This window comes from Maylandia zebra, linkage group LG8 (genome assembly GCF_041146795.1).
Source record: "Maylandia zebra isolate NMK-2024a linkage group LG8, Mzebra_GT3a, whole genome shotgun sequence".
Taxonomy (NCBI): domain Eukaryota; kingdom Metazoa; phylum Chordata; class Actinopteri; order Cichliformes; family Cichlidae; genus Maylandia; species Maylandia zebra.
Window position 1 is genome coordinate 26,700,612 of NC_135174.1, and position 26,820 is coordinate 26,727,431.

General features: G+C 41.1%; 2 protein-coding genes across 2 annotated transcripts; one reads left to right on the forward strand and one right to left on the reverse strand.

The window, feature by feature from the left end:
• Positions 1–723: 723 nt before the first annotated feature.
• On the reverse strand, positions 724–26,819 carry acsf2 (acyl-CoA synthetase family member 2). The gene is made up of 16 exons (XM_004565881.6): positions 26,684–26,819; positions 23,024–23,219; positions 20,941–21,069; positions 20,480–20,533; positions 20,236–20,354; positions 19,637–19,799; positions 18,097–18,192; positions 17,712–17,863; positions 15,763–15,854; positions 15,587–15,663; positions 5,467–5,574; positions 4,932–5,083; positions 3,934–4,075; positions 2,900–3,010; positions 2,746–2,814; positions 724–1,138 (listed from the first exon to the last, which is right to left on the reverse strand). Exons 1-16 carry the CDS (start codon positions 26,797–26,799, stop codon positions 1,088–1,090), a joined length of 1,827 nt encoding a protein of 608 aa, XP_004565938.1. The 5' UTR covers positions 26,800–26,819; the 3' UTR covers positions 724–1,087.
• On the forward strand, positions 7,252–15,425 carry chad (chondroadherin). The gene is made up of 4 exons (XM_004565880.5): positions 7,252–8,232; positions 10,830–10,993; positions 12,168–12,330; positions 14,376–15,425. Exons 1-3 carry the CDS (start codon positions 7,447–7,449, stop codon positions 12,313–12,315), a joined length of 1,098 nt encoding a protein of 365 aa, XP_004565937.1. The 5' UTR covers positions 7,252–7,446; the 3' UTR covers positions 12,316–12,330; positions 14,376–15,425.
• Position 26,820: the final 1 nt, after the last annotated feature.

Consider the following 26,820-nt stretch of genomic DNA (forward strand, 5'->3'; position numbering starts at 1 on the left):
AATAAATTTGCTCAACAAATTTTTGGCCTTTTTGTGTGCTTTTTCCTGCCACATGAGGGAGTCCAAGATACTTTTGTATGCATTGCTCCACCAATGCATTCACCTCTTGGGAGAACAGTTTGGTTATTAGTATCACCTGTAATAACCTCCCAGTCAAAGGAATGCATGGTGACAATTTGAAAACAAAAGTCTCGAGTCTAAAAGGAGAACAAACTCACTCTTTGTCTCAAATCCCATTTTTCCTCCTTGAAATGTGCATTCCTTTGCCTTTCCCTGTTAAAACCACCTCCTGTACTTGGCGCATGGTAGGAATACCATGTCCTGAAACATTTAATCCAAACCCAAAATATGTTAAATAAAAAATGCTAAATAAACCTTGAGGTTCTCTCTTAAGAGCCAGGAGCACAGTTTGTTTTCATTTGGGCTCTTAAGGGCTATTTCTGGGCCGAGTCCTTCAGGTCTAGACAGGAGATGACATCCGATCCAGCAGCCCAGCGTCAGGTGAACTGCACATGTAGCCTGGTCAGGAAATTCTTTACAGCTCTGAACAATGCTCACTCACTTTAAAGCTCATATTTTTTAAAGTGGAACATGTGTGCATATTTCTGAATGGCAGGCTTAAGAGGCCTGCACCTGCCATCGAGGACAATAAAAAAAAAAAAAAAAAAACCCCCAAAAAAACCCCTTCATTCTTTCCGTAACAAGAGGAACCTGCATGCCTGGTTTTAATAATTTGTAAAAAGGTTTATTTCAAGTTCATATAATGAAGATTTTTGTTTTTATAAATTTTTAAAAATCATTAAAAAAAACATTTTAAAAACCTTACAACCTTTGTCCTGCCTATACAGACAAAAGCACTTAAAAAGGGCCCTTACAAGTAAATAGTGTTTCTATATGGGACTATTTTCTGCAGCAGGTACAGGATACTGTTTTGGGGGGGGTTACATTGTCCCTGTAACCACTCGTTACAAGATCTTGAGGCGTTTTCTGTTGGCCAGTTCTGACAATCCCAATTTGTATCTTTGGTATCTGATATACGCACACGTATTAATTAAATTCCCTCTGTACAGTTTGTAGCTTTTCATTTTCACTCCTTCAGTTGCTTCTCCACCTGTTCACTCAGTTTCTTCTTTTGGATCTGAAAGACAAAAAGAAGAATGACACGAATCAACAACAACTTTTTGCAGGAGCACTAAATGGACAAATCTGCAGCGTCAAAGTATATGAATATATAAAAACCTATTAGTAAATGGGGCCGAGTGTTTTATTGTGTGCTGGTGATTCCATTTAATTCGTAAGAAATCAGAACGCAAATTAAAATCTGTCACTTACTGGGGTCAATACAATAAATAATTATTTTAAATCAATCTAAGAGTCTTTCATAACAGCTTTGAGCACTCAGATGTCAAATGCATCTCTGTGAAAATTGCCAAAACTACAAGTGAATCTAATTCGATTACTTCCTCTAATGACCACTTAAGGCTGCCTCCAAAAGTGAGTCAGTCCTCACAGACTTCCATGTTACATGTTACAATTTTACAGCATAAATAAACATGTTTACAAGCCTGGTCTGACCTCTATGGATAATTTGCAGTTTTCTAAAAATAAAAAAATAAGACGTGCTCTTTCTCTGCGTTAAATGTTGGCAGAATTAGTGCTAAATAGCGTGTGGTAAACGTAAATCAGTGTGCACACTTGATTTAATTATACCCCATATTTTATGCCTCAAGACAGGAACTCCCAGAAATACACATGAAAGGATCAGTCTCTTACATGCAACTTGTCACTCTGCTCTCTACGTAAATACCAACAGTATTTTTTTTTCTTAAATGGCAAAAATCAGTTTAAACCGACACAATGCATTAGCTACATCAGAGCAGAATATACAAACTACTGACGTCACCCTTGTGGTCAGATTTACCCCAGTTTGTGAACTCTTAGCATTTTCCTGTGGTTTGGCTTCTTTTCTTTTCACACAGAAATCTCCAAGCAAACCAAAAATGCACCAGTAACTTTCATATTTATCTGAGTGACGTTCATTTTTAGAGCTCAACTAAAATATTCCACGATAAATAAAATTTAAAATTAAACAAACGACAAGAGAAACACCATTCAATCAACGTTGCATTGATGTCGCATACTCTGTCCATCAGAGGGCATTCTGCAACTTCCCACATGTGTTTGAATGCCACAAACAATCACCCGCTGATCTGAGCAGACACAAATGAGTAGTTACAATTATAACACGAACGCAGAACATTTTTTGCATTTTTCTGAAAGTTTTATCATATCGTACTTGCTCCGTTTAGAAGGAATCTCAAATCAAGGTTTTGGTTTTATCTGATCTGATGGTCCAGGTCGAGTACGGCCTGCCAGCCCTCTGGGATTCATCTAACAGGCCATAGTGTACGTGCAGACGAGCTAATAGCTTCCCGTCCCTCCTGTCTGAGAGCATTCAGGGCAGGCCTGTTCAAACACAGGGCCAAGTCTACAGTAAATGATATTAAATAGCATCCCACGAGAGAAACACAAGAACCAGAGGGGAGTTTGTGTTTTCATCCTGGATTTCTCCTTCCCCTAAATTATTGCAGACTGTTACAGCAGCTGCTAAATACAGATGTTTTTCACTCAGGATGAATGACATTTTATTAAACCTGCTGATTAATTTATGTCATTTGTAAGAATCCTGGAAGAAATTCCTGCTTTTTATGAACTCGGTAGAGGAGCCAGGACTGAGGAAATTACCTTTCCAGTGATCGTGAGTGGGTAGCTGGTTACAAAAAGTACGTAACGAGGAATCTTGAAGTGGGAGATCTGAAAGGAGCAAATGAACAGCGCTCATTATGGTGCAACACAATTCCAGCTCATTATGAAATATAAGACGGGAACTGTGCCCCACCTGTCCCTTGCAGTAAGCTTTGATTTCTTCTGCAGTGCAGTCTGCTCCATCCACCAGTTTGATGCAGGCACAGATCTCCTCACCCATACGCTCATCTTTAACTCCCACCACCTGAAAAACAGCAGGAAACGAGGAACATTTAGAATCACACAGCAAACAGTCAGCAGTACAAAATCTTAAATATCTGAACAGAACTTTGGACATTCAAACGCTGCACACGAAGATTGAAACTAAGACAAATACAGAGGATTAGACATCACATGAAGGGCCAAAAGATTAAGCCAAGTCAAGACACTCTTTAAGGGGTTAATATAATAAAAAAAAATTTAAAGGAAAAAAACAAATATTTTAAATGTTAACATTTTCTTAAAATGTTCTTGGGGGTGTCCTAACTGAAAACCTGGCAAAGTCTGGAGGCCGCTTTGCATGTTCCACTGACTCTATGGTTTTCGTGCAACTTTAAACGTGTTCTTTATAACACTTTTTTTTAAAAATCTAAATCACATGTGTGCTCTCATTCTTGTTGGCTTTTAACTGAAACTGGAATGCGAAAAACTCCCCACCAAATTAAAAAGGTGAAAGTGCATTCTTGACCGCTGGATTAAAATCCACTGAGGTGGTGTACAGAGACTAAACTTGTGTCTTTCCAACAATTATGCACCTAGCCACATCGATGGGGGGAGTGGTGTGTTGGAGGGGTCACCCTGCCTTTTGGACTTGTAAGTAATGCACAATAGGCGTTAAGAAAAGTTAAGAAATTCAGACTGATGACACACAATATCAAGCCACACTCTTAACACAGTTTTAACAAGACTTGTTCTGAAGTGTGGAAGCAGCAATGTTCAGTAAAATTTAATTTCTGCTGTAGCAATCTTAGTGAACGCCAGTCTGATGTTAAAATAAAACTTACTCTATGCACTTCTGAAGTTCACCGACAGAATTTCTAGTGAATAATTGAGTACAGTTAGTCTCCCTTCTCATTTTCCTATAACACCCTCTAGGTTTACTGCTCAGCCCTTGCTGTTTGAGCTCACCTGTGCCTCTTTAACTTTGGGGTGTCTGTGCAGAAACTGCTCGATCTCTGCCGGGTAAATGTTCTCTCCTCCCCTGATGATCATGTCTTTAATCCTGCCGTCTATCCTGCAGTAGCCGTATGTATCCATGCTGCCGATGTCGCTGGCCAAGAGGACAAAGAAACAGTTAAATGCCCAAGAACAAGGATGGGAGAGAATCAGCCTTTTAACAGAATCAGATGTTATATTTAAAGCCTATCTGCCTGAAAATGCAGACAATACTAACAGCTGTAAAGTAGTGATGATTAACTAAAGACTTCAATTAGATTTAATTTATATTTTTATTTCAAACTTGTCACAGAGAAACACTTCAAGGTGCTTTATATTATGAGGTCTACAATGATACAGAGAATACCCCAACAATCAGAATATGATCAAGTGCTTTGTGACAATGGAAAGGAAAAAAAAAAGCTAAAACTTTAATATAAGAAATTGACGGACATATCCTGGTCAAAAACAACTCCAAGGTTCCTCACAGTGTTAGTGGAGGCTGAGGTAATCCCATCCAGAGTAAGCATTTGGTTAGATACCGTATTCTAAGATTTTCAGGGCCGAGTACAGTAACTTCAGTTTTATCTGAATTTAGAAGCAGAAAGTTAGCGGCCATCCAGGTCTTTATATCTGTAAGACATTCCTGCAGTTTAACTAATTTGTGTGTGTTATCTGGCTTCATGGACAGATAAAGTTGGGTGTCATCAGCATAGCAGTGAAAATATAAGCTATGCCTTCTAATGATACTGGTGAGGGAAGCATGTGTAATAATGTACACAGAATTGGCCCTAGTACTGAACCCTGTGGAACTCCATAATTAACCTTAGTGTGTGAAGAGGACTCTCCATTTACATGAACAAACTGGAGTCTATCAGAAAGATATGATTCAAACCACCACAGTTCAGTACCTGTAACAGAATACTCCAATCGCTGTAATAAAATACTATGGTCAACGATATTAAACTTACCCAGTTTTGTACCACCGGTCTTTAGTGATGCACTCATCTGTTTTTGCTCTGTCATTCCAGTATTCCAGCATCACACAGTATCCTCTGATCATAATCTCCCCTGAGGTACCCACAGGTACGACCATCCCGGTTGTAGGGTCCACTATTTTAGCCTGTGGAGCAGGTGACTCATGATTCATACTTTTATTCACCAAACATTTTTTGGTGTATTGCACAGAGTTAAAGAAGTGAAGTTTTGATTCACTCAAGGTTCAAGGTTCAAGGTTCTTTATTATTACCTTGAACCTTGAACCTTGAGTGAATCAGGCTAGTACAAGCTTTCTTTGAAACCGTTACTTTGTTTTTTTGCCCTATATTCCCCCAATATTCACCTTCATCGATAACTGTTTGTCACAATAAAAGTTTTCTTCCCTGCTGATTTTTATTCAAGTGTTCAGCCCTCCCCAAATTGTTTTGTTTGGATGAGTTTTTGCACTCAAAATAAATCTTATTTTAATGCATTTCAGTATTTATATTGAGAAGCATGCCAAATTACCTCCAAGTGATCTGTAATGTAGCCAACAGTCTCAGTCTTTCTCTCCACGTTGTCCAGTGGGGAGGCGAGGAACGTCACGGGGCTGTTCTCTGTGGTGCCATATCCAAGCTGTCAAACAAGCAATGATATGAGCAGGTGGGACTGAAACACAGTGGAGTCCAAATAATACTTAAAAAAACAAACAAACAAACAAACAAACAAACGCCAAAAGTCTCCACAATAAAAACCAAATTGTTCTGATGCATCCTGTAGATAAACAAAGAAAGTGCCAGTGTCAGACACTAGGGGGCGCCTCCAGAGGTCCTGTATCCAGCCATGCCCCAGTGGCTCAGAGGGGTTTTTGGCAGCACACAGTGGACCAACACGGCTGATCTGACCAATCACATAATGCTATGATACTATGACGACACGCATGACTGCATCATAGTATCATACTGTATATGAATGAAACACTCAAAGAGAACAGTTTGTAATGAATGTTAAGGAAAAATAAAACTAGACACCACCACAGTTAAACAATAAAGACATACAAACTAAAATAATAAAGCAAGAAAACTCACACTGATCTAAAATAAAGCAGTTCTCAGTGCTTTATAAAAGGAGAAAAAGGCTTAAAATTTTCAGAGGCAAAGTTGGAAATGGAAAATATCTGATGTTATTACTTAAAAATGAATTAATAAAAATAATTTAGCAGTAATAAATTCTTACCATAGTCAGTGTTTTATTTTCTATTGCATATTACACAGCTAATGTACTTCATTATTCAACATTTCAAAATAAAATATCCATCATGGCAGAAAAATAAAGTTTTACAAAGTCAAACTAATGGAGTCATTTTTCTACTTTAACTACACATGTGAGCTCTTAGCTCTTTTTATATTCACTCAATTACTGCCATGCACTACATCCATTTCTGACCATGTTACCCTCTAAAATTTGGTTTATGGTATATATCATGTATTTAACTTTCTTTACTACGTTTATAAGAAGCGGGAGGTGCACTAGAAAAAGGTTCAACTTTGCTGGAGACGGGACTTTTAGGGAAATTTACAGGAGCTACAGTGAGAACGTTCACCTGGAAAGTCACACAGGAAACAATATTGCCAATAAAATGTTAGATTTGTTAAGTAAACTCTACATTCCGTTTATCCTGGGTGGGTTCATTCATCTCATAAACGCACACACCTGAAGCCAAACCATCCACTAACCTGAGCCAATCATATTCATTACAAAAAAAAAAAAAGTTAAGCCACTCCATCATTTGCACAGAGGTCTGGAAAAATACCACTGCATGATACCACAAAACAAAGGAATGCACACAGGAATGTAAAGTGGCATCTAAAACTTTCACTGCTGTGATGATGGAAGTATCTTTTTTTGCAATAGGATTAAAAGCCATCTGGAGACTATTATAGGTTATAAAACAGCTACACAGGAGTGGCTCCCTTTCCTGCCACCGCAGACTGAAAAAACAATAGCGATGTCTGGGAGCAAGCACAGAGCCAAGCTGACCTCGTGCCACGTTGTCTAACATGCACCTAGAAGTTAATCAAACGTTACAAACTCTTATCAACTGTCTGAAGGTGTGCATCCTGCAGCAAGCTCATTGCAAATCCTGCAAAAACGAAGCCAGCTGCAAAGAAAAAGACTAGTTGAGGTTCACCTTTCTGCTCATTTAGGGTTAAACTCTCAGACAGTTGACTTCCTCCTGCAGATCTCTCAGTCCAACACCCTGGCAGGCCCTCCTCAGTATTTTTCCTCAAGTAAATGTTATAAATAGTGCTGTGTGCTCTGTCCATCCTCCTCTCAAAGTGTCTCTCAGCTCTGCCCACCTCCTCTCTCCTCCTCTGTCCGTCTGTTTCTCAGCACAAACAAACAGGATCAAGCGTTCGCCTTTGCTCTTCACATTTCTCTGCAGATCTCTGAGACTTTTGCAGGATTTTTCTAACTGACCTGAGTTACATTTACAAGCTTTTCAGGATGCGCTGTGTGAGCTGGTTGTTGCTGTGGACCTGCCTCCTGATGCTGGGCATCGTAGTGCGGGGCGCCCCGGCCCAGTGCCCGAGCCAGTGCCACTGCCACGGTGACCTTCAGCATGTCATCTGTGACAACGTGGGGCTGAAGAAGATCCCTCGGGTGTCGGAGGCCACCCGTTTGCTGAACCTGCAGAGGAACAACCTGGGCAGCATACCCACGGGAGCCTTCAGCGAAAGCAAGGGACTCATCTCTCTGCACATGCAACACTGCCACCTCCGAGAGATCGGATCCCAGGCCTTCAAGGGACTGAACAAGCTCGTCTACCTCTACCTGTCCAACAATGACATCAGCACCATCAAGCCCGGTGCCTTTGAGGATCTCACTGAGCTCACCTACCTCCACCTAGACGGGAACCAGATCAGCGACCTGCCAAAGGGCATCTTCTCCCCAATGATCAACCTCTTTGTTCTGCAGCTCAGCGACAACAAGCTGCGGGAGCTGCGTCAGGGGACCTTCTCGGGCGCCAAAGACCTGCGCTGGCTGCACATTAGTAACAACGAGCTGACGACACTGCACGCGAGCTCTCTGGACGACGTAGAGAACCTCGCCAAACTTCACCTGGACGGCAACAAGATGTCCACTTATCCCAGCGTGGCAATGAGCAAACTGCGGGTGGTGGAGGAGCTCACGCTGGGGAAGAACCCCATGAAGACTATCCCTGACAACGCCTTCCAGAGCTTTGGGCGCTATATGGAGAAACTACACCTGGACAACATGGGTCTGGAGAAGGTCAGTCTGTGGTTTTACTGGGCTTATTACTGGCAAAGCATCAAGCCTGGCAAACGTCACTGCTAGAAGTTTTGGCTTGAAATTTAAACAACCTGTTGAAATTAGGTCTTTTTCAAACTACTTGTAGACTCTTAAATATCTTCAGGTTATTTAGAAGAAACGTACAAGACAGCCTTTGTAAAGGTCTTTTGAATTAATTGGCTCAGCTTTAAGAAAACATTGTGCCCAACTAAAACAGTTATGTCATAATAAGGTCTCTGCATGTCTGACTTAATATTTGCTTCCCTAAAAAACTACAAATTTATATGAGTGCAGTTTCCAAACCATCCTCCTTGTAACAGGTAAGAACAAAAGTGCCCCCACAATAGTCTTCTCTCATTAATCCCGTGATTACAGCTTACATAAAGAGTGAGATTTAAGCCAGTCTTGTGTTCTTGGGCGTTCTCACTTCCTCCACACGTGTCTCAGTTCATGCTTATAATGCAAAGCTGCTGCTGCAGTTTTCTATCTCTCGAAAACAGCAGATGTTTGATGCTCAAGGGTACACATGTGCTTAACCAAATGGGATCTTTCTCCGGATGCAGATCAGAGCAGGAGTTTAGCAAAAAGCTGTGAAGTTCTAAGAGTTGATCTACTGAGAAGCGTGTGCGTATTAAACCTAACTGTACTACATTTCAATTTGTGGGGTCTTAAAACGTTCTACAAGTATGACCTTGAGCTTCAGTTTTATTTTGAAGTGAATTAGCAAATGCAGACAGATGCATAAGTGAACTTATAAAGCAGGACAGGTGTCAGGGTAAATGTACGAGATTTGATTTGTGGTGATCAAAACTGTGATTCAACAGGTCTTTTCAAAGACAAGGAGCACAACAGTTTGCATAATCAGGGGAATTTGAGATGCTTACTTTAATCTGAGGAGTCACAAGTCAGAAGTTTGTGACATGCAGGCGTGTAAAGAATGATTTTTCTTCAGCCTGTCAAACAACAGAATCTGAGAGCAGGGGTGTGCATTAAAGCTTCAACCAGGCCCTTAGTTTTTATTTATTTTTTTCTTCACGCTGTAACCAGGTACTGAGAAACTGTTTTGGATAAATAATTCAGTGTCATCCATTAAGCACAAACTCAGTATTTTGGCACCTGGCATCCAATTACAGATTTAATTAAAGGGTGGAACAAGCCAATCCTGTCAGTCAGCAAAGAGGTAAGACTTGAACCTCTTTGTAGCTTTTAAGGGGAAATGAGAGTTAAATGCATTTACTGGTTATTCCAGCTGGACTTTACATTTATGGTCTCAACAGTGCCTTTAAAAACACGCTCCAATCAGCCTCTTCAATGACGGCAGGTCAAAAAGTACAATACAAACATGTCAGAGGAAGTGACTCCAACTGTGGATCCTCCCTTGTGCCCTGGAGTGCAGTTTTACTCATCACTGCTGTATTTAAATTGGAACGTGTCCAGAAATTAGATTAAAACAAACCATTTTAATGCCCCATATGAGAAAGTGAGTTGAACCTAATGAGACAGATGTTTTCACAGCAGCCTGTGGGACGCCCGTCTGTTCCTCCACATCAGCTGCAGCAGGAGCGCGTACAGTTTAAGCTCTTCGAGAGCATGTTTGCCTCATACTCCAGGGTTAATCCAATATTTGAGTGTACCTGTGCCAAAATATGGAGGCATCCCAGAAAGGTAAACTGTAAAATAACAAGCTTCTCACGCTGAGGCTGTGCGCGAGCCAGGTGGAAGCAGCAGGAGGCGCCGACTCCAGCACACACGGCCGGGGCAGATTAAGCAGATTTCCAGCCAAATGCTGGTATTTTTGGTTTGTTTTTGTTTGCTGGAGTATGGCCAAGCGTGGCCGAGTCTAATTATTGCACAAGTGTTATTTTCAGCGAGGCGTTTTCTGCTTTGGCTGTGAGGGTCCTGTAAACAGGTCAGGAGGGTTGAGGAGACAGGTAAATAGAGGCAGGGTGTTCCACGGTGCATGAAAGAGGAGTATTTTTAGCCTGCCATTGGCCCAGCTGAATGGACAATTGGGGCCTTTGCGAGCCTTCATGGCAGCATCCCGAAGACTGAGACGACAGAAGGAGTGAACACACCTCGACCAGGCTGGAAGTCATCCATCTTTCACTCCTTCAAAACACCAGCGCCTCAGCGACTTCTCACTCTGCAGTGGAAATTTCCAAACGACCTCTTCTCCTCCAGTCTTACATAAAACAAGCAAAGCTCTGCTTCCCTCTCATCCGCCCGTGTCCTCCTGCTGGTGGAGACGACACTTGATGTACGTCAGCTCATGTAGCACCTCTCTGAAGCTTTTAGCACCCGTGAAGGAAAGAAAGAGTTCACAGACTGTCAGTGTTTGGGATGAAAGCCACCTCTCATCCTTCCTCCTGCACCAACACTTATCCAAAGAGGAAAACGCTGGCACGACTCCCTCGCTCTACCCCCGCCCTTACCCCCCACACCCTGGACAGATATGGAGGATATCCCGAGATTTTTACCAATATTTCACGCAAGTTTCAGGTAGATTTCCACTCCCTTAAAAAAAAAAAAAAAACAGAAATAAAATACAGCTCATGTGCTGCTCTGCATTTTTCTAGTTAACCGACGGCGCATTTACCGGTGTGACGACGGTCAAGGTGCTTCACCTGGAAAACAACAGGCTAAAGTCGATTCCCAAAAGCCTCCAGTTCAACACCATCACCAACCTCACCCTCTTCAACAACCCGTGGAACTGCAGCTGCCAGATAGCTCCACTGCGCAAGTAAGACTCAAAGCTGATCTTCAACTAACGATCGAGTAGGATTATTGGAATGAGGGGATCTTTAAATATTTTGACTTTTGATATTTTTCCATTCCAAAAAAAAATTTTTTTTTAAAAATTAAAAAAAAAAAGAATAATTAAAGAAATTAGAAAAACAGAATAAAAGCCACAAAAGAATTCATGCATATTGTAACTGTAACGAGCTCAGATTATAAAGCAGCAATGTCATCATATGCACGTGATGATAACTGTGATATATTTAAATGTTATAAACACAAACTGTGGCAGAATTGCACATTTATGTTGTAAAAAAAATCCAACTATTCTTCTAATTTCAGAATTTTCACCTTTTCTTTTTTTAAAGACAACACAAAAAGCACATTTATACTGTGCTTCAAACAACCATTACTCACAGTGACTCAGTTTAGCAGTAATTCACATCTCACATCTGTTTTTTTACTCTACACGAGCCAATCGGTCACAAAGTGAACATCATGCTGGGTTGAATAAGATTTCTGTAATACAATAAACTCATTAGGAATCTCCCCCCCCCCCCCGAGGTCATAAAATCAAGAAATGTAAAGGAGTTTCTCAGATTTCTTCAACCTTCAGTCAGTTGCCCCCTAGTGGCCACTGGAAAGAATGCAAGGTTTCTTTTGCATAAAATAACTGCATTAAAAAAATACTTTAATATTACCTAAATATGGTCCCTTCAAAAAACAAATAAAAACCTTGAGGTCCCAAAAAGCTAAATCTCCCACATAAAGATGATATGGTGGATACATCCGTTTCTCACATGAAGTCTTTGTGCTACTTTAATAACGTTGCTTCTCTTCATCCTGATTGCCATGAAATTTGTAACATACAATCCATTCGTATCGTTCATGTAATTTTACGCTAAACTCTGCTGGTAGCGCCACTGACTTTAAAGCCATATGATTCCTCCTCTGGGAACTTTCTGCACGACGTTTTTTGCTAAATCATCCAGCATTTGTCGAGGCTAAAGAATCAGCCTGTTCAGCCAACCAGCAAACTCCTGCAGCATCACTGACAGCTACAAACACAGGAGCAGCTTCACGGTTATCGAACAGGAAACAGTGTCTATTCAGGTTCACACACTGTATTAAATAAGAAACATGCTCCTTCATGCTTCTCATATTTTGGCTTCTTCCAGGTGGATGGACTCGATCCCAAGCCTGAACCGTCCAGATGCACTGTGCGCATCTCCGAATCAGCATAAGGGCAAGCAGGTCAGAGACATCACTGGCTTCAAGCGCTGCAGACCGAAGACAGCGAGGGCCAAAAAGGGCATGCGCCAATGAACTCACGGCCCACAGGTACCGAACAAGCCATGACGAGAAGAGGAAATGTAGATTACTACTCAGAATATGAAGCTGCAGCCAGGAAGTGGTGCATGAAGACCAGAAACCTGGGCTTGGAGCATCAGCACCTCTAAAGATCACCAATTAAAATATCGAAAAAGAAGTTCTAAAGAAAACTATTTTTGGTTTTTAGGTGTTAATATTCTGACTTTTTGGGAGGGTTTGGGATCACTGACTTCCAGGCTTTTTTATTTTTCTTTTTATACACAATACAGTAGTTGATAAATTAAATGATCATGTCAGCAATTTTAAGTAGTTTTGAAGACAGTTTTGTTGGTTTTCTTTTCTGTTTCTTTTGTCTGTTTTTCCTGTTGCCAAGTAAAAATAAGATCTAAACATTTTAACTTGGGCTTTAGGAAATACCAGGGAGCTTTTCTGTAATTATCTGATTGTTTTCTTGTGTTGACTCCAGGGAGAGCAGCCGCCACTTTAAGTTGAGCTTTTCTGATGTAAATTATAACAAATCAGGTCTCAAAGCCTTCTATAAGACCAGAATAAGAGAAAAAGATAACAAATCAGTGATGATGTTGTTGCTCTAGTTGAGAAAACACAACGTTTTTTACTACTATATGTGAGGACAAATTTAACTTAGACATAAATGCTAACATTTTTATTTGCAAAACAAAATAAAGAAATTAATTATATTTTGCAGACAAAAACTCAGCAGAAAATTCAACCAGTGACACATTAAATTGTGTCGTCCTTTATTTTAACAATTATCCCAAGATCAGAGCATGCAAAACTGCAGAAGAGCTAGACCTCAGACACTACAGATAGAAAGACTGAACAATGATGGCTCGTTTGCAAAGGTTGCCAGGAGTTGGGTCAGGTTTGCAAAGTTGCAGCTAAAGAAAGATTTCTGCAACAAAGTGAAGATGTTTGGCTATAATGCACAGATTGGAGAACATCAGCACATACACCTCGTACCAACTGTCAGCACAGTGGCTGAGAAGTCGCTATTTGGGCACCTTGCAGTCCTCGAGTCGACCATAAACTCATCTGAACGCGAAAGTATTCTAGAGTCAAATGTGAGGACCTCTGTAAGCCGAGCTTTAGCTGTGGGACATGAAACAGGACGACGATCCAAAGCACAGCAGCAAATCTACAACAGAATCAAGACACTGCAATGAACCAGACCTCAAACTGATTAAAATACGTTGGTGGGAACCGAAGCAACACTAGAAGAGTGCTCCAAAATTCCTCCACAGAGTCTGATCAAGTCACAGAGAAAGTCATTACTACAAGTTAATCTGTCACGTGTGGCTCTTTTGAGGTTGTATTTAAATCATTTTAGAGAATGCAAAGTATGCAAAGCAGCTTCTGAGTGTCTGATGCCAAGCTGATCATAACGTTTAACATGTGATCAGTGTCAACTCTCAGCAAATTTCCCATCTTTAAAAGCTCCTAAAGACAAGACATCTAAAGAGGAATCTGCTTCCCACACAGGCTGTGAAACGATGCTTATTTTAAAACAGAAGAGCACTCTGACATGAAGAAATTTAATGAGTTCTTTCTTTGTCTCCGCTCCACCTCTCCAAGTTTCATAACAGTCAGCCCTGTAGTTTTTCTACAGCCTTACTGACAGATAAACAAATAGCTGTGAAAACATCTCTGAAAGAGCGATAATTAACTGGAAACTGTAGACCGTTAAATGACAGTTAAACGCTCGCTGGCCTTTACAAACGCCTGATGTGCAGTTTTGTGCAAGTATAAAGTCTCATCTCGGCTGTGATGGAAGGTTTTCAGCTGGACTTTGGTGCATTGTGACAGCGGCTTCCCAAATGAGGTTTAAGGTGGTTTTGGAGTAGCTCAGATTTGGCGTTGCACTGTTATGATTTTCTCTTTTTGACCACAGAACTCCGTGTGCTCCCCCTCTATCCCAGACTGAACGTTTCCATCTTGGCCCTGGGGTCCAGCACACCGAGTCCAGGTCGCGGGGTCTCTGGTTGGAGGGCCGACTGTTTGACTTGGCTGCTGAGTTTGTGTCTTTTCTCCCACAGGAGACGCCGAGCAGGAGCCCATCCAGGTGACCGGCTACAATGAAAGCAATGCTAACTGTTTCTACTTAAAGACTCTCCATCTATTCATCTGCCAGAGGCTGTCAGCAGCATAAACACAGACACACACATCGCCCTTGGTCTGCTTCAGTTACACACAAACACGCATCGACTTGATTTAAATATAATTCTCATTCATTTATATCAAAGATGAAGACTTCAGCATGAAGTGGAAGCAGATGGGATGGAAAAAAGGGATGCTTTTAAGTAAATGAGGAAAATGTTGAGGAGAGATTCGCCATCCCGTCCCTGCGCATTCAATTTTTCAGCACAATGGACAAACCGTGAATCAGTCTAAGCAAAACAAAACACATGAGCTTAAAATAAGCTCATGTGTCAAGGAGATTGTTTCCATTCTTGTCTTTAAAGCTTTAAAAAGAAAGACTGGAAACACCCATCAACCACTGACCAAAAATCACCTGTGCGTGGTTGCTTGCTTGTCTGTTTTTCTTCCTGTTCAGCTCTTGGTAAAAGTGTCTTCTTCAACATGTTAAACCACGTTTTTAAAGAGCCTCGAGTTCAGCCCCAGCAGATGAGCTGATATCCTCAATGTGGTTCTTTGAGGAAGCCCCGCTCAGCTCCTGTTTCAACCTTCTGTTTGCAAGACACAGCCTATCAGGCAAAAGTTGGCTTAAAAGGTGGAGGAGCTGAAAACAGCTCAGTTCAAACAGAGGATAACGTGAAGAGCTGCACAAACAACGACACTTTATCTATCCTCGTTTCTGCATGCACACCTTCACTGACATTTAGAGTGGCCAAAAAGACTGAAAGTGAGGACAAGATCAGTGAATCGTCATTTTTTTTCTACCCTGGTCAATAAGAAGATGAATGCAGGATCATTGTAGCAAATTCTTTGTGAGACATTGTCACTTTTCACTTTTTTTTTTAAACAAGCATCTAACAGCAAATCAGAGGGTTTCCTCAGACATAGCTCATGTATATTCAGCCTGGACTTTTGGAAGTGCTAACATCCAATAAACTTTTTACAGATTCCTTCCTGTGTCTCTACCTTAAAAATCAGAACTCACTCCATTATGTCGTTTTTCTGAGGATTTGTCTCCCCCTAGTGGGCAAAGGTTAAACTGCACCATTAAATCACTCATAAATCAAACATTGACCTTATACTGGGGGGGAAAAAACAAAAAAAGACTCACTGTTATTTCCTTCGCATTCAAGTCAGAGAAAACTTTCTTCACAAGTTCTTGAGGGCAGGGTGAACCAGCCATGATGCCTAAAGTTCAAAGATGTAAACAAACAGAAGCAAATAAATGCAAAAAAAATATATATATATATCAGAAAATGAACTTTAAAAATCATTTTCTTTTCTCACCTCCCTCCACTGATGACAAGTCATATTTAGTGAGGTCCGGCTGGTTGAGCATGTCGACATACATGGTGGGCGTGCCATAGATGAAGGTGCACCTGAGAAGAGAACATTTGGACAGTGTTTAAAATATTCGTTAACAAAAAACACTTTTTGTTACTGATTACGTATTTATATAAATGTAATATCTGCATATGATAACAACTGGACAAAAAACAAAACAAAAACAAAACTGTGTGAAATGGCCCCAAAACCAAAAGTGCAAATTAGCTGTATCCAAGGTTATGATGCACTTTTGTTATCAAACAGGTGACTACAGGAGTCTGAGAAGAACTCAACAACTGCAGAGAAAGCAGAACTGTAACCACAGATGAGACTGTATATAAATGATGTACACAGACGCCGTGATGTCACACATTCAGCTCTATCTTTGAGGCCTCAAAGTCCATTTGTGCATAAACCAGCAGTCAAGGCACACTGGAATTCTTGTGCAGAACTCTCCCAGTCATAGTAAGCACGATAGAAAAAAAATAGACAAAAATAAACAAGACAATACTATACTAATATAAATTATAAATTCTACTCCGTTTACAAGAGGGGTGGCAGTGTATACACAGGACTGAGCATTTCTGTAAACCATCTCTAAGGTTTATAGAGAATTGTCAATAGAAGAAGAAAAAAAAAAAAAAAAAAAAAAAGGAATGCCGCAACTCCCGTCACCTAATATCAGGAAACTGAAGCTACATTTTAAATAGCAGTTATCAAACTTCACATCTCTCCTCTTTTCTTCCACACCCAACCGGTCACAGCAGATGGCCCCGCCCCTCCCTGAGCTTGGTCCTGCTGGAGGTTTCTTCCTGCTAACCCCAAGCGCTGCTCATAGGGGGTCATCTCATTGTTGTGGTTCTTTCTAATATTGTAGGGTCTTCACTTTACAATATAAAGCACCTTGAGGTGACTGTTGTTTTGAATTTGTTTTCTATAAATATAACTAAATTTCACTTCACATTCGCTCACTGCAGAAATTGAGAGTCAGACGAGACAACATTTGTTAAATTTTCAGAATTTGCTGTAAACATGAAAACATGGATCCATTGCGCTTTGGCAAGCGTGGGAGACATCACACACACACACACACACACACACACACACACACACACACACACACACACACACACAGTTTATGTTATCCTAATGGGGCAGTTTACAAGGCCACAGGAAGTGCTTTTGGGAAATATCTGATCTCATTCATGAAGTATCTGAGACTAAGGCTCACCGGCCTCATGCAGTAAAACAATATTTGACTTTCTGAGATCAACACTCAGATGAACACAAAGTTTTTAAATGGTGACTAAAGCTCATTTCTTTAATCAGCAGACATGCCACAAATACACAAGACAATCTCCATTATTCCGTAAGAAAGGATCAGACACAGACCTCTGTGTTAGTAATGAGTTTGGCACTGATCACCACCTGCACTCATGTATATATCTTTCTACGTAGCACTCATAATTCTTATTCTCATGTATATATCTCATGTATATCTCATGCACATATCTTTCTTTCTACATAGCACTTTAATTCTTATTGTCTGCACTGAAGCACCGCAGCAATTTCCTAATGTTGTAAACCTCAACATCTGGCAATAAACCCATTCTGATTCTGATTCTGAGATGCACTCAGATTACAGTTACAAAATTTTTTTTTTTTTTAAATCATCGTTAAGCAGGGAAACATGAGACGTGTGGAAACCAGTTTGTGTTGCTTTAATTTGATGGTATCCTGGAACCCAAAGGTACAACACTGCTCCAGATTTAAAGGCGATTATAGTCTCAGACCTTTTGTTCAAGCGTATTAAAGATCAAATATCTTTCTGTTAACTCGCACAACAACACAGCCCTGTAGGCTTAGAGGTGTCCTATTTTTTAAATCCTAGCCTGAACTTCTGACATTACCTTTCACTCTCGATAGCTGCCAAGTTTGCCTTTCCATCGTATCCCCTGGAAGGAAAGACGGTGGAGATGCCGTGCACGGCCATGGAGATCCCGCCACCCACAGAGCCGAAGCAGTGGTACAGAGGCACTGGCACACAGACTCGAGTGTGAGGCTGGAAAACGAGGAAATAAAGGAGTCAAAATTAGGAAAAAAAAAAACTTTGCAATGAAAAGACTTTAAGCAAAAACACAGTAGTTTATAACAGGATCAGTTCTTCGTTAGTTTGAATCCTTTCGTGGATTTTTGAAATAAAATAAAGCCCAAACTTTAACAAAGACATTAATTAAAATCAGTAAATTATTTAAAAAGGTCTTAATGGTGTGAATTCCTGATTAATTCACTTACTCTCCAGTGGTATCCCAGTCTTCTTCCAATAAAGTAGGAGTTGTTGATGATGTTGTGATGTGACAAGGTGGCACCCTTTGGAGCTCCAGTTGTACCCTGGTAAAATATTATTCTCACATTACTGCACTTATAAAGCCATAAAGTAGGACTTAATCTGTTGTCTTTGTGTTTGCAGACGTTTATCAGACAGCATGATACCTTATTACCAGATAACACTGAAGAAAATAATAATACATTGAAATTATGCAATGAGTTTAGGATTGTAAGATTAGATATTCACAATTTCTGACTAGAAAAAAGAAAGAAACAGTCAAATGGATATGATTGATTTTGTCTTCATTATGACTGCAGGTGTTTCGCTGTGTTGTTTAGCAGGTTGTTAATCTGTTTCAGCTGCTTTGGTGTTAATGAAATTACCAACATGTGCACTAGAGGCTCAACAATGAGACAAACCAGTAAAACAGGAATAGTTTTACACCTGGACGCCATGGACATTTTTTACCTCCTCATCTTTTCTAATGGTTTTTCACTAGTTTTGCATTTGGCAAGGGTCGGTGTAGTTTAGATCCTCTAGGATTGCACATCAAAACATGTCAACGCAAGAAGGTTTGGTGCGTCTCCCGGCACAGTCTCAGGAGCATATGGGAGATTCCATGAGATAGCAACACTATAAGAGCTGGACAGGGCCGTAGAAGGCCTTTAACCTCAGCAGGACCAGTATCTGCTCCTTTGTGCAAGAAGGAACAGGATGAGACTTGCCAGAGCTGCAAAATGACCTCCAGCAGGACACTGGTGTGACTGTGCATGACCAAACAATCAGAAACACGCTTCATGAGGGTGACCTGAGGATCTCTAGTGGGCCCTGTGCTCACTTCCCAGCACTGTGGAGCACAATTGACATTTTCCATAGAATACCAGAGTTAGCAGGTCCACTAATGGTTCCCTGCGCTTTTCACAGATGAGAACTGGTTCACCCTGAGCACATGTGACAGACGTGAAAGGCTCTGGAGAAGCCGTGGAGAACATTAGGCTCCTGCAACACTGTTCAGCATGACTGGTGTGGTGGTGGGTCAGTGATGGTCTGCAGAAGCATATCCATGGAGGGACACAGACCATCCTTTCCCATCGTCCCTGGGAGATTACAACACTATGGATTATTTGCAGCATCCTTGTGGGTGGGATCTGGTCAACAAGAATCTCAGCTCCATTCTTCAGGAGGTTGCTTCTTGGTCAGGCACCACACACGTGAATGTTAAAGCATCAAACTTTGGACATGAAAAAAAATTCTTTACCACCTCTAACAAAAACAGTTTGTTCTCTGTGGATAGTTTCCCCCTTCATTGCAGCTGTACAGTGTGTGAATCTTTGACTCACCAGTTTAAACTTTACTAACATTCAAAGTTTTAATGACCTTGCAGCAGGTCGTTTAAGGTCTTATAATAATTACTTGTTGAACTCTGAAATATTTCCTGTGGCAACAAAATCTTTTGCATGCCATCCAGCCACAGTGAGAAGAGAACAGTGACTGCGCATCACTTACCGAAGTGAACTGGATGTTTATGGGGTCATCGAACGAGATCTTCTTTTGCAGATCCTGAAGCTGCTGCATGTGCTGACTGCCGCCGGCCTGCATCACATCCTCAAAGTGAAGCATGCCCGGCTGTCGGCTGTCCAAAACAATCACGGAGCGGAGTTCAGGGAGTCTGGTGGAAGGAAAGCAAACAATCAGACGGTCAGGCTGTGATCTGTTGGTTGGCAAAGCTGTAAGTAAAGAGTATCAGTCAGGTAAACAGACAATAGCAACGTGTTCTGAAGAAATCAGTTAACTTTAAAGGAACTGAACCAACCAAAGGATTAACAGCAAACCTTGCAATGTCCAATGTAAAGAAGCTATCAGCATATGAAGCATGTATGTTTTTGCACTAGTTTTAATGCAAAACCTTCTGTTTTAAAAGCCTCCAACCACCACGTCTCTCCACAGTCGAATTTGAAAAGCTCATCTTTGGTTCTTCCAAGGATACAAATCAGCCTCATGGCCAGTGTTAGTGTCACAATAATCTTTAAACCGTTAAACCTGCCGCCTTCATGCTTGGAGGGAACATCACATTTCGACCTGAGGGGCTGACGGGTGATCTGTACCTGCTGCTCTTGATGTCTCCTGGGCTGGACGTCTCGATTTCTGGACAGATCTTCCTCAGCATGTCGCAGTAATTCAGGGTTTTAAACTGCGTAGGGCACACTACAGCTTTGCACCCAACCTGCGAGGGAAAAAAAAAAAGGAGCAGAGAAGTTAAACTTTCACGTGTCACACATATGCATGTGTCTCTGTGTCCAAGAATTAAAAAAAAGAAAACATAATCAGGCTGAAAAGAAAACTGCTCACCTTCTGCAAGGCAAACTCCACCTCCTGCACCTGGTATGCTGGGTTCACAGCCACCTGTGGAAGGTAAACATTAGGAAGAAGACGAAACTAGAGCTTTCAAGAAACTAAGTTTCATCTTTATCATCTTCAGTCCAGGCATCTCTTTGAAGCATGGCAGACAGAAAGCATTGATCTGCAGTCCAGTGTCCTCGTCAATAACTTCCTGAGGGTCAGGCTGGCCGACCACGCCACCTCTTGGCGTCTGGCTCACACAGCAGGACTTTTGCAGACCTGGATATCCATCTAGTTTCCTGCTTATCGGGGTCCACAACTTAGACCCACTGAACAGGATTTCCTTAACACATAAGTGACATTTGTGAGGTATCTGAAGGCATCTACACGACTTTAGCCAGTCACCAGCCCCTACTTAGTTTTCAAACTTACCAAATCTCAATACTGCAACATGCCCAGCTTTAACTCACCAGTATAATCCCAGCTTTGGCTGTTGCAAACTGGAACAGGACCCACTCATAAGTGTTTGGTCCCCACATGCCGAGCCGGTCTCCTTTCTTCATTCCGAGCGCCAGCAGCCCGGCTGCAGCCTGGTCCACCTGCAGAGACACAAACAACTCTGTGCAGTGAGACCATCAAACATCCAGGGGATGCTGCAGGTCCAAAGATTACTGTGCTTTACATTACTCCAGCAACAGAGCAGTCTGCCATGTTTCACACACGTCACAATGAAAAGCTACAGAGAAAGCACCGATAGTGTTAGCAAAGCAACATTTCCATGTGACAACTACAGTTTTCTTCCCTTTCAAATAAAGAAAACAGCTGTTTAAAGTAATTTATGTAAAGTCAGGTTTTTGGGGACGCTGTAGGCAGCTCAGCTCTGAAATAGGATCTGTCCTCATTTCCTCTGATAGCAGCAGCAGAGATGCAGACTCAGCACGACTGAAAGAGCCACAGCCAACACCTGATTGGCTGAAACATACAGGAACTACCCTCACTTTTCATACATTAAAGAGTGTTTTTCTTTTTTAAATGGATAATGTTCCTCATAAGTCATTTAAGATCCTGTCATGAGGATATTAACTTAACAAAACGCCTTTCTAGCTTTGCTATAAAGCAGTCAGGCAGAGCCAGGCATAGGAAGATATCAGAAACTCAAACACATTCTCTCTTATGTCATGAAGGGAGAGCGTAGCAGAGCTGCCAAGTAGAGCAGAGGTATCGCCATAAAAGGCATACTGGGATTGTAGTGTGCCAAGTTAATGCAAACAGTCTGTGGTGCTGCTGTGACTTTGACCAGTGACTTTTAGACTTGCATGTTTACACTAAACATGATGAAATAAAAGGTGAGGGCATCAGTGGCGGAGGTGCTTTTCAGGCAGGAGTCAAAGTTTGCTGTGAAGTGTCAGTTTAAAGCTCCTGTTATGACTTATGTAGCTAGTGATGACTCAGCAATCAAATGTGCCTGTTTAAATTTCCCCTTGTGGGGATTTAAAGGATTATTCTATTCTAAATCTAAAGATGTAGTCTTTAAAAGAAGTGAAAAAGCAGGGGAAAAAAATCAAAGAGCAAATGTGCAGATTTTCTAAACAAGAAAATGAATCTCTGCATTAACCATATGTGCACATTTCACAGAATCGTCAAAGGAGCTTGCAAAGAAAAGCGTCTGGACTTCTTTAAGTTGCTTGAAGACGTTTCACCTCTCATCCGAGAAGCTTCTTCAGTTCTAAGGTCAAGATATTTCATATCTGGGACTCTCCACCATTTGACCTTAGAACTGAAGAAGCTTCTCGGATGAGAGGTGAAACGTCTTCAAGCAACTTAAAGAAGTCCAGACGCTTTTCTTTGCAAGCTCCTTTGACTACGATGACCTGGATGACTGAGAACCTTCACAGACATTTCACAGAATCCACTTGAGACCTGATTTGATGATCACCTCGATCATGTGGAAGAACAGTAAACCTGACAACACCATGAAAATTTTCATGAGGTCACGAGGGACCTTTTAGATTGATGTGATCAAGGGTCCAGATTTGGTTTTAGAAGAAAAGAACTATGGTCCCATTTAACAACTAGTACATGCTCGGGCAACAGTACTGTTTGATCTCTTATTTATGGACACTGAGGGAAGAGTGAACAGATCACGAGGGGGTCCAGTTCTTCTGGATGGCTTTCAGTAAATCCCCCAATTTATCAATGCAATGGATTTCTGTTTTCTTCTTTGCAACAATGTTTCAAATCTTCTGGTCGAGTACTTTGACTCATTAAAAAAAAAGATATTGATAAAAGGCAGAAAGGGGCTGTTCTAGTTTATTAAACAAGAAAAACAATTTAACAGGAAATGGCATCTCCAGTTGTCGGGTAGAACAGGGATGTCTGTCACCTGACTGGCCCAGATAGTAGTCAGAGTTTTTTTTTAATAATTGAAAATTAAATAATTAAGCAGCTGATTACTATTCCATCAACCTTGAGCTCAAACTGGTCTTTATGCGAGCCATCATCTAAAATAAGTTCGACACACTTGCTCTACGTGCTTTAAAGTAAAGGACTCACATCTTGTTGGAACTGTGCGAAGGTCTTGCGGACTCCATCTTGTAGGAAAGCCATGGCCTCTCTGTCGGGCCAGCGCTCCACCGACCTCTGCAGGCTCTCTGCTACCGTCATGTGGAGCAGCGAAGTGGAAGACGTGCCATGGACATAGCTGGTGGTGAGAGTCGGGATGATGGGCGGACCGTCCACATGGAGGCCGCTGTGAAGCAAAGAGTAAGATTTTCAGACACTGGAAGCTTTGCAAGAAAATTTAGAGGACATGATAAGATGGGGCCTGATCATTCGAAACCTTGTATGTGAGCAGCAGGATTTGAATTCAATTATGGATTTAACAGGGAGCCAATAAAGAGAAGCCAGTATAGGAAAGAAATGGTCTCTCTTTCTGGTCCCGGTCAATACTCTCACTGCAGCATTTTGGATCAACTGATGGCTTCCATTGAGGACATACCCTGGTCAAAAATGACTCCAAGGTTCCTCACAGTGTTACTGCAGGCCTGAGTAACATCATCCAGAGTAAACAGCTGGCTCGATACCATATTTCTAAGATTTTTTAGAGCAAAGTACAATAACCTCAGTTTTATCTGAATTTGGAAGCAGAAAGTTAAAGACAAAGACCTGGATGACCTCTAAGACTAATTGGTCTCCATCATCAGATTTATTAATTCTTCTTCTGGATTTTTCCTTGATTATTATCTACATGCATTAATAAAAACCAAAAGCCAACTGACCCATGAAATGAGTTAGACATTTAATCTTCTTAGGTCTCATCTGACATTATTAGCTCGGACGCTTAGAAACACTTTAAACCTACGACTAAGGATAAGGATAAGCTTTATTTGTCAGTTGCCTGCAGCTGAAATGACAGACCTAGTCGACCATACAGACAATACATACAATATAAAAACTTACATTGGGGAGACAGGTCAGGCTAGGCAGCAAAAAAAAAAAAGAAAAAAAAAGGGATAGACGGTGAAATATGTAGCATAGGGGCAAACTACAGCAGGAAGTTCAAGTGTCTGTGTACAGTTTTTAGTCTGGAACAAGCAGAAACCTGCAGGGCTGAAAAATAAAACCAATGCTGAAATACTTAAAGCCACAACTCCTCTAGTCCCAACAGAGACCCAGTGTTAAAATGTACAACTTTACAGCAGAAATACACGTTTTGTGCTGAGTAATTGCATTTGAGAGCATGAGGGTGGAATGGATGTCTGTATCTGTGTGTGCCCCTGTTTGTTTGTGTCTATATGTCTAGGGACATCTCAGGCCCTCCAAGGTATGGAGGCCCATTTACGGGTAAAGTAAACATGTTGGACATCTTTCTTTGCCTTTAGACAATAATTCTGATGACAGAAGAACCAAACGGAACAGGCGAAAAAAAAAACAAAGAAAGAAAAAAGAAATACACGTTTTAAGCACACTACAAGAGCCATTATGGCCTCCATGGATGCCCCCCCCCCTTCCTTGTGAAAACCATACACTCAACAGGTTTAAAGAGATGTCACTGAGCTCGACTTCCTGACCATGTATGAGCCGATGGTCCCTTTCGAGTATTTAAATGACAAAGAATAAGATTTCTTGTGCCACACCGAGTGTCCAAGAAGTTTTTGCTGTGTTGAGTGAAATTCTGGTCAGTTATTTGTCTGTTGCTTATCACTGGTTATCAGATCTCTCCTTATTACCCTCTTTACCAGAGTCACAAAATGAGTTCAGTCAGTGATCTGAAAACTAAGTAACAGTTTGTGTGTCTCACCAGTCCCCACAGAGCCCTGCATGCTGATTACATGTTAGTTAACCTCGGGGTTGTTAAATCCCAGTTCAACCAATTAAAAAGAAAAAAAAAGAAAAATGTGTACAGAGACAGAGAAGGGGGAAAAAAAACTAAAAAGACTAAAGGTCAACAAACAAATCCACACTGGTCCTGCAGGTTTTAGATGTGTCCTTTATCCAACACAGCTGATTTAAATGGCTAAATTACCTTCCTTAACATGTCTTGAAGTTCTCCAGAGGCCTGGTAATGAATGAATCACTTGAATCAGGTGTGTGTAAGATCTAAAACCTGCAGGACACCAGCCCTGGAGGCCTGAAGTTCCCCATCCCTGCTCTAGACCTTTGACCTCCCTGGCTGCCTTTGCACACTGTGTTTGCTTACAGGTGCTTAAATGAAGGCACGATACCAAAAGACAAAATTTACTGGCAAGCAGAGATGGAACAAGCTCAGGCAGAAGAATTAAAACCAACCTAAATGAGTGCCAAAGCATGCGGTAATTGTGTGGCGAGTTTTTACTGACAGAGTGACGGGATCGATCGGTCTGAAGCATCGTAAGACAATAAGACTGGAGTTTTGTTTTGGTTTTTGCACCCCTTATATCTATATATTGTATTTTTCACTTCTGGTTTATGTTAAATATTAAACAATTTCACATGAAAATCTTATTTGTCAAATCATTTGAAGAGTTTGGAGGGACAGGGTAAAACTGGTGAAAGATTGACTGAAACGTGGCCTCAAATAACAAAGCTGAATGTGTCACAACCCAAAAAGTTACAGATCTGCTAGTTTTACATCATGTTTTTCATGGATTTAATCAATTCTGGATGTAACATAACAGCTGACTGTACAAGTTAAGCAGAGCCGGACAGTACAAGGTACATTTCTCTTCATAAAATTGCTTATGTCTAAACCTCTGCATCCTTTTAACTTTTATCTGTTACTCTTATAATTGTGTATATTGTGTATTTGTTGTACAGTGTCCTTGGGTGCTCTGAAAGGCGCTATTTTTAAATGTATTATTATTATTATTATTATTATTATTATTATTATTATTATTATAATCACAACAACGCAGGTTTGGTTTTGTTTTATTTAAAAACTGCCTTTGACTTGATTTTTATGAATCTACTGCATTACATACTTTCTGACTGCATGCAGAGATGAAGGAAGGAAGATTCAGGGCTGCTGAGCATGGGTGAAAATTCCCAAAGATAAAGAAAAGAACTTTCTGCACACTGATTAAATCAATGTTTACTGTGTCTGTTCAAAGTATCACATCGATGCAAGAGGTGGACACAGTGATCTGCATCTCTACACAATGGAAATAATGTTGATATCCGTGATTGTGAAAACAGATTTTCTTCAGTTTCTTTGATCTCCCTGACGTGCTGCACCACCGAGCCACAGGAAAACTTCCCTGCCTGTTGATCTCTCCACACAACTCCTCCATCTAAAACAACAACAACACACACTGCAATAATGCACACTTTGCTATGGGTTGTATTATCGCCGTTTCCAAAATCCTGGAGCGACTGTGACCACAGAATTTCCTCAGGGATTTGTGAAGTTTTCTGATTTCCTTCTGATTTTAACAGTTTTAGCTGCAAAGTCTGCGCACAAAATATCCGAGCTTGAGACAGCGCAACGCTAGACCCGAGACCACTAATCCTGGGGGTGAGTTCTGCAGACGGAAACAAAACTTTCAAGTCGATACAAACGGATGTTTCTTGGTAGAAAAGACGGTCATTTAACATACCACCGAGCGCATTAGTTTTTCTGCGGTTGATGCTATTTTGAGGAGCGTTTACTCACTTCCAATTCCAAGACCCCCGCCCAGGAGCTTTGCGTTAAAGCGAAAGCGCTTTCTCTTATTTTACCTTCCACGGCTCACTCACCGAGTGGATGTAGTTAGTCCTGGCTGGCGTGTCCATGGCCTCTGAAAAAGCTTTAAACCTCTGAAAAAAGCGCAATTGCGCATAGTTGGAGTGCAGAAGGCAACGGTGGGGATCATTGTGTGCAGCTGGCCGCTTCC

What these genes read in the sequence shown, in the direction of transcription:
- acsf2 (XM_004565881.6), bottom strand. Translation starts at nt 26,799, where the DNA reads ATGATCCCCACCGTTGCCTTCTGCACTCCAACTATGCGCAATTGCGCT. An exon ending in CTTGTCATCAGTGGAGGGAG is followed by an intron (nt 15,664 to 15,762) that starts GTGAGAAAAGAA and finishes TTTGAACTTTAG; the next exon opens with GCATCATGGCTGGTTCACCC. An exon ending in CACTCACGATCACTGGAAAG is followed by an intron (nt 1,139 to 2,745) that starts GTAATTTCCTCA and finishes TTTGTCTTTCAG; the next exon opens with ATCCAAAAGAAGAAACTGAG.
- chad (XM_004565880.5), top strand. Translation starts at nt 7,447, where the DNA reads ATGCGCTGTGTGAGCTGGTTGTTGCTGTGGACCTGCCTCCTGATGCTG. An exon ending in ACAACATGGGTCTGGAGAAG is followed by an intron (nt 8,233 to 10,829) that starts GTCAGTCTGTGG and finishes GCATTTTTCTAG; the next exon opens with TTAACCGACGGCGCATTTAC. An exon ending in CAGATAGCTCCACTGCGCAA is followed by an intron (nt 10,994 to 12,167) that starts GTAAGACTCAAA and finishes GGCTTCTTCCAG; the next exon opens with GTGGATGGACTCGATCCCAA.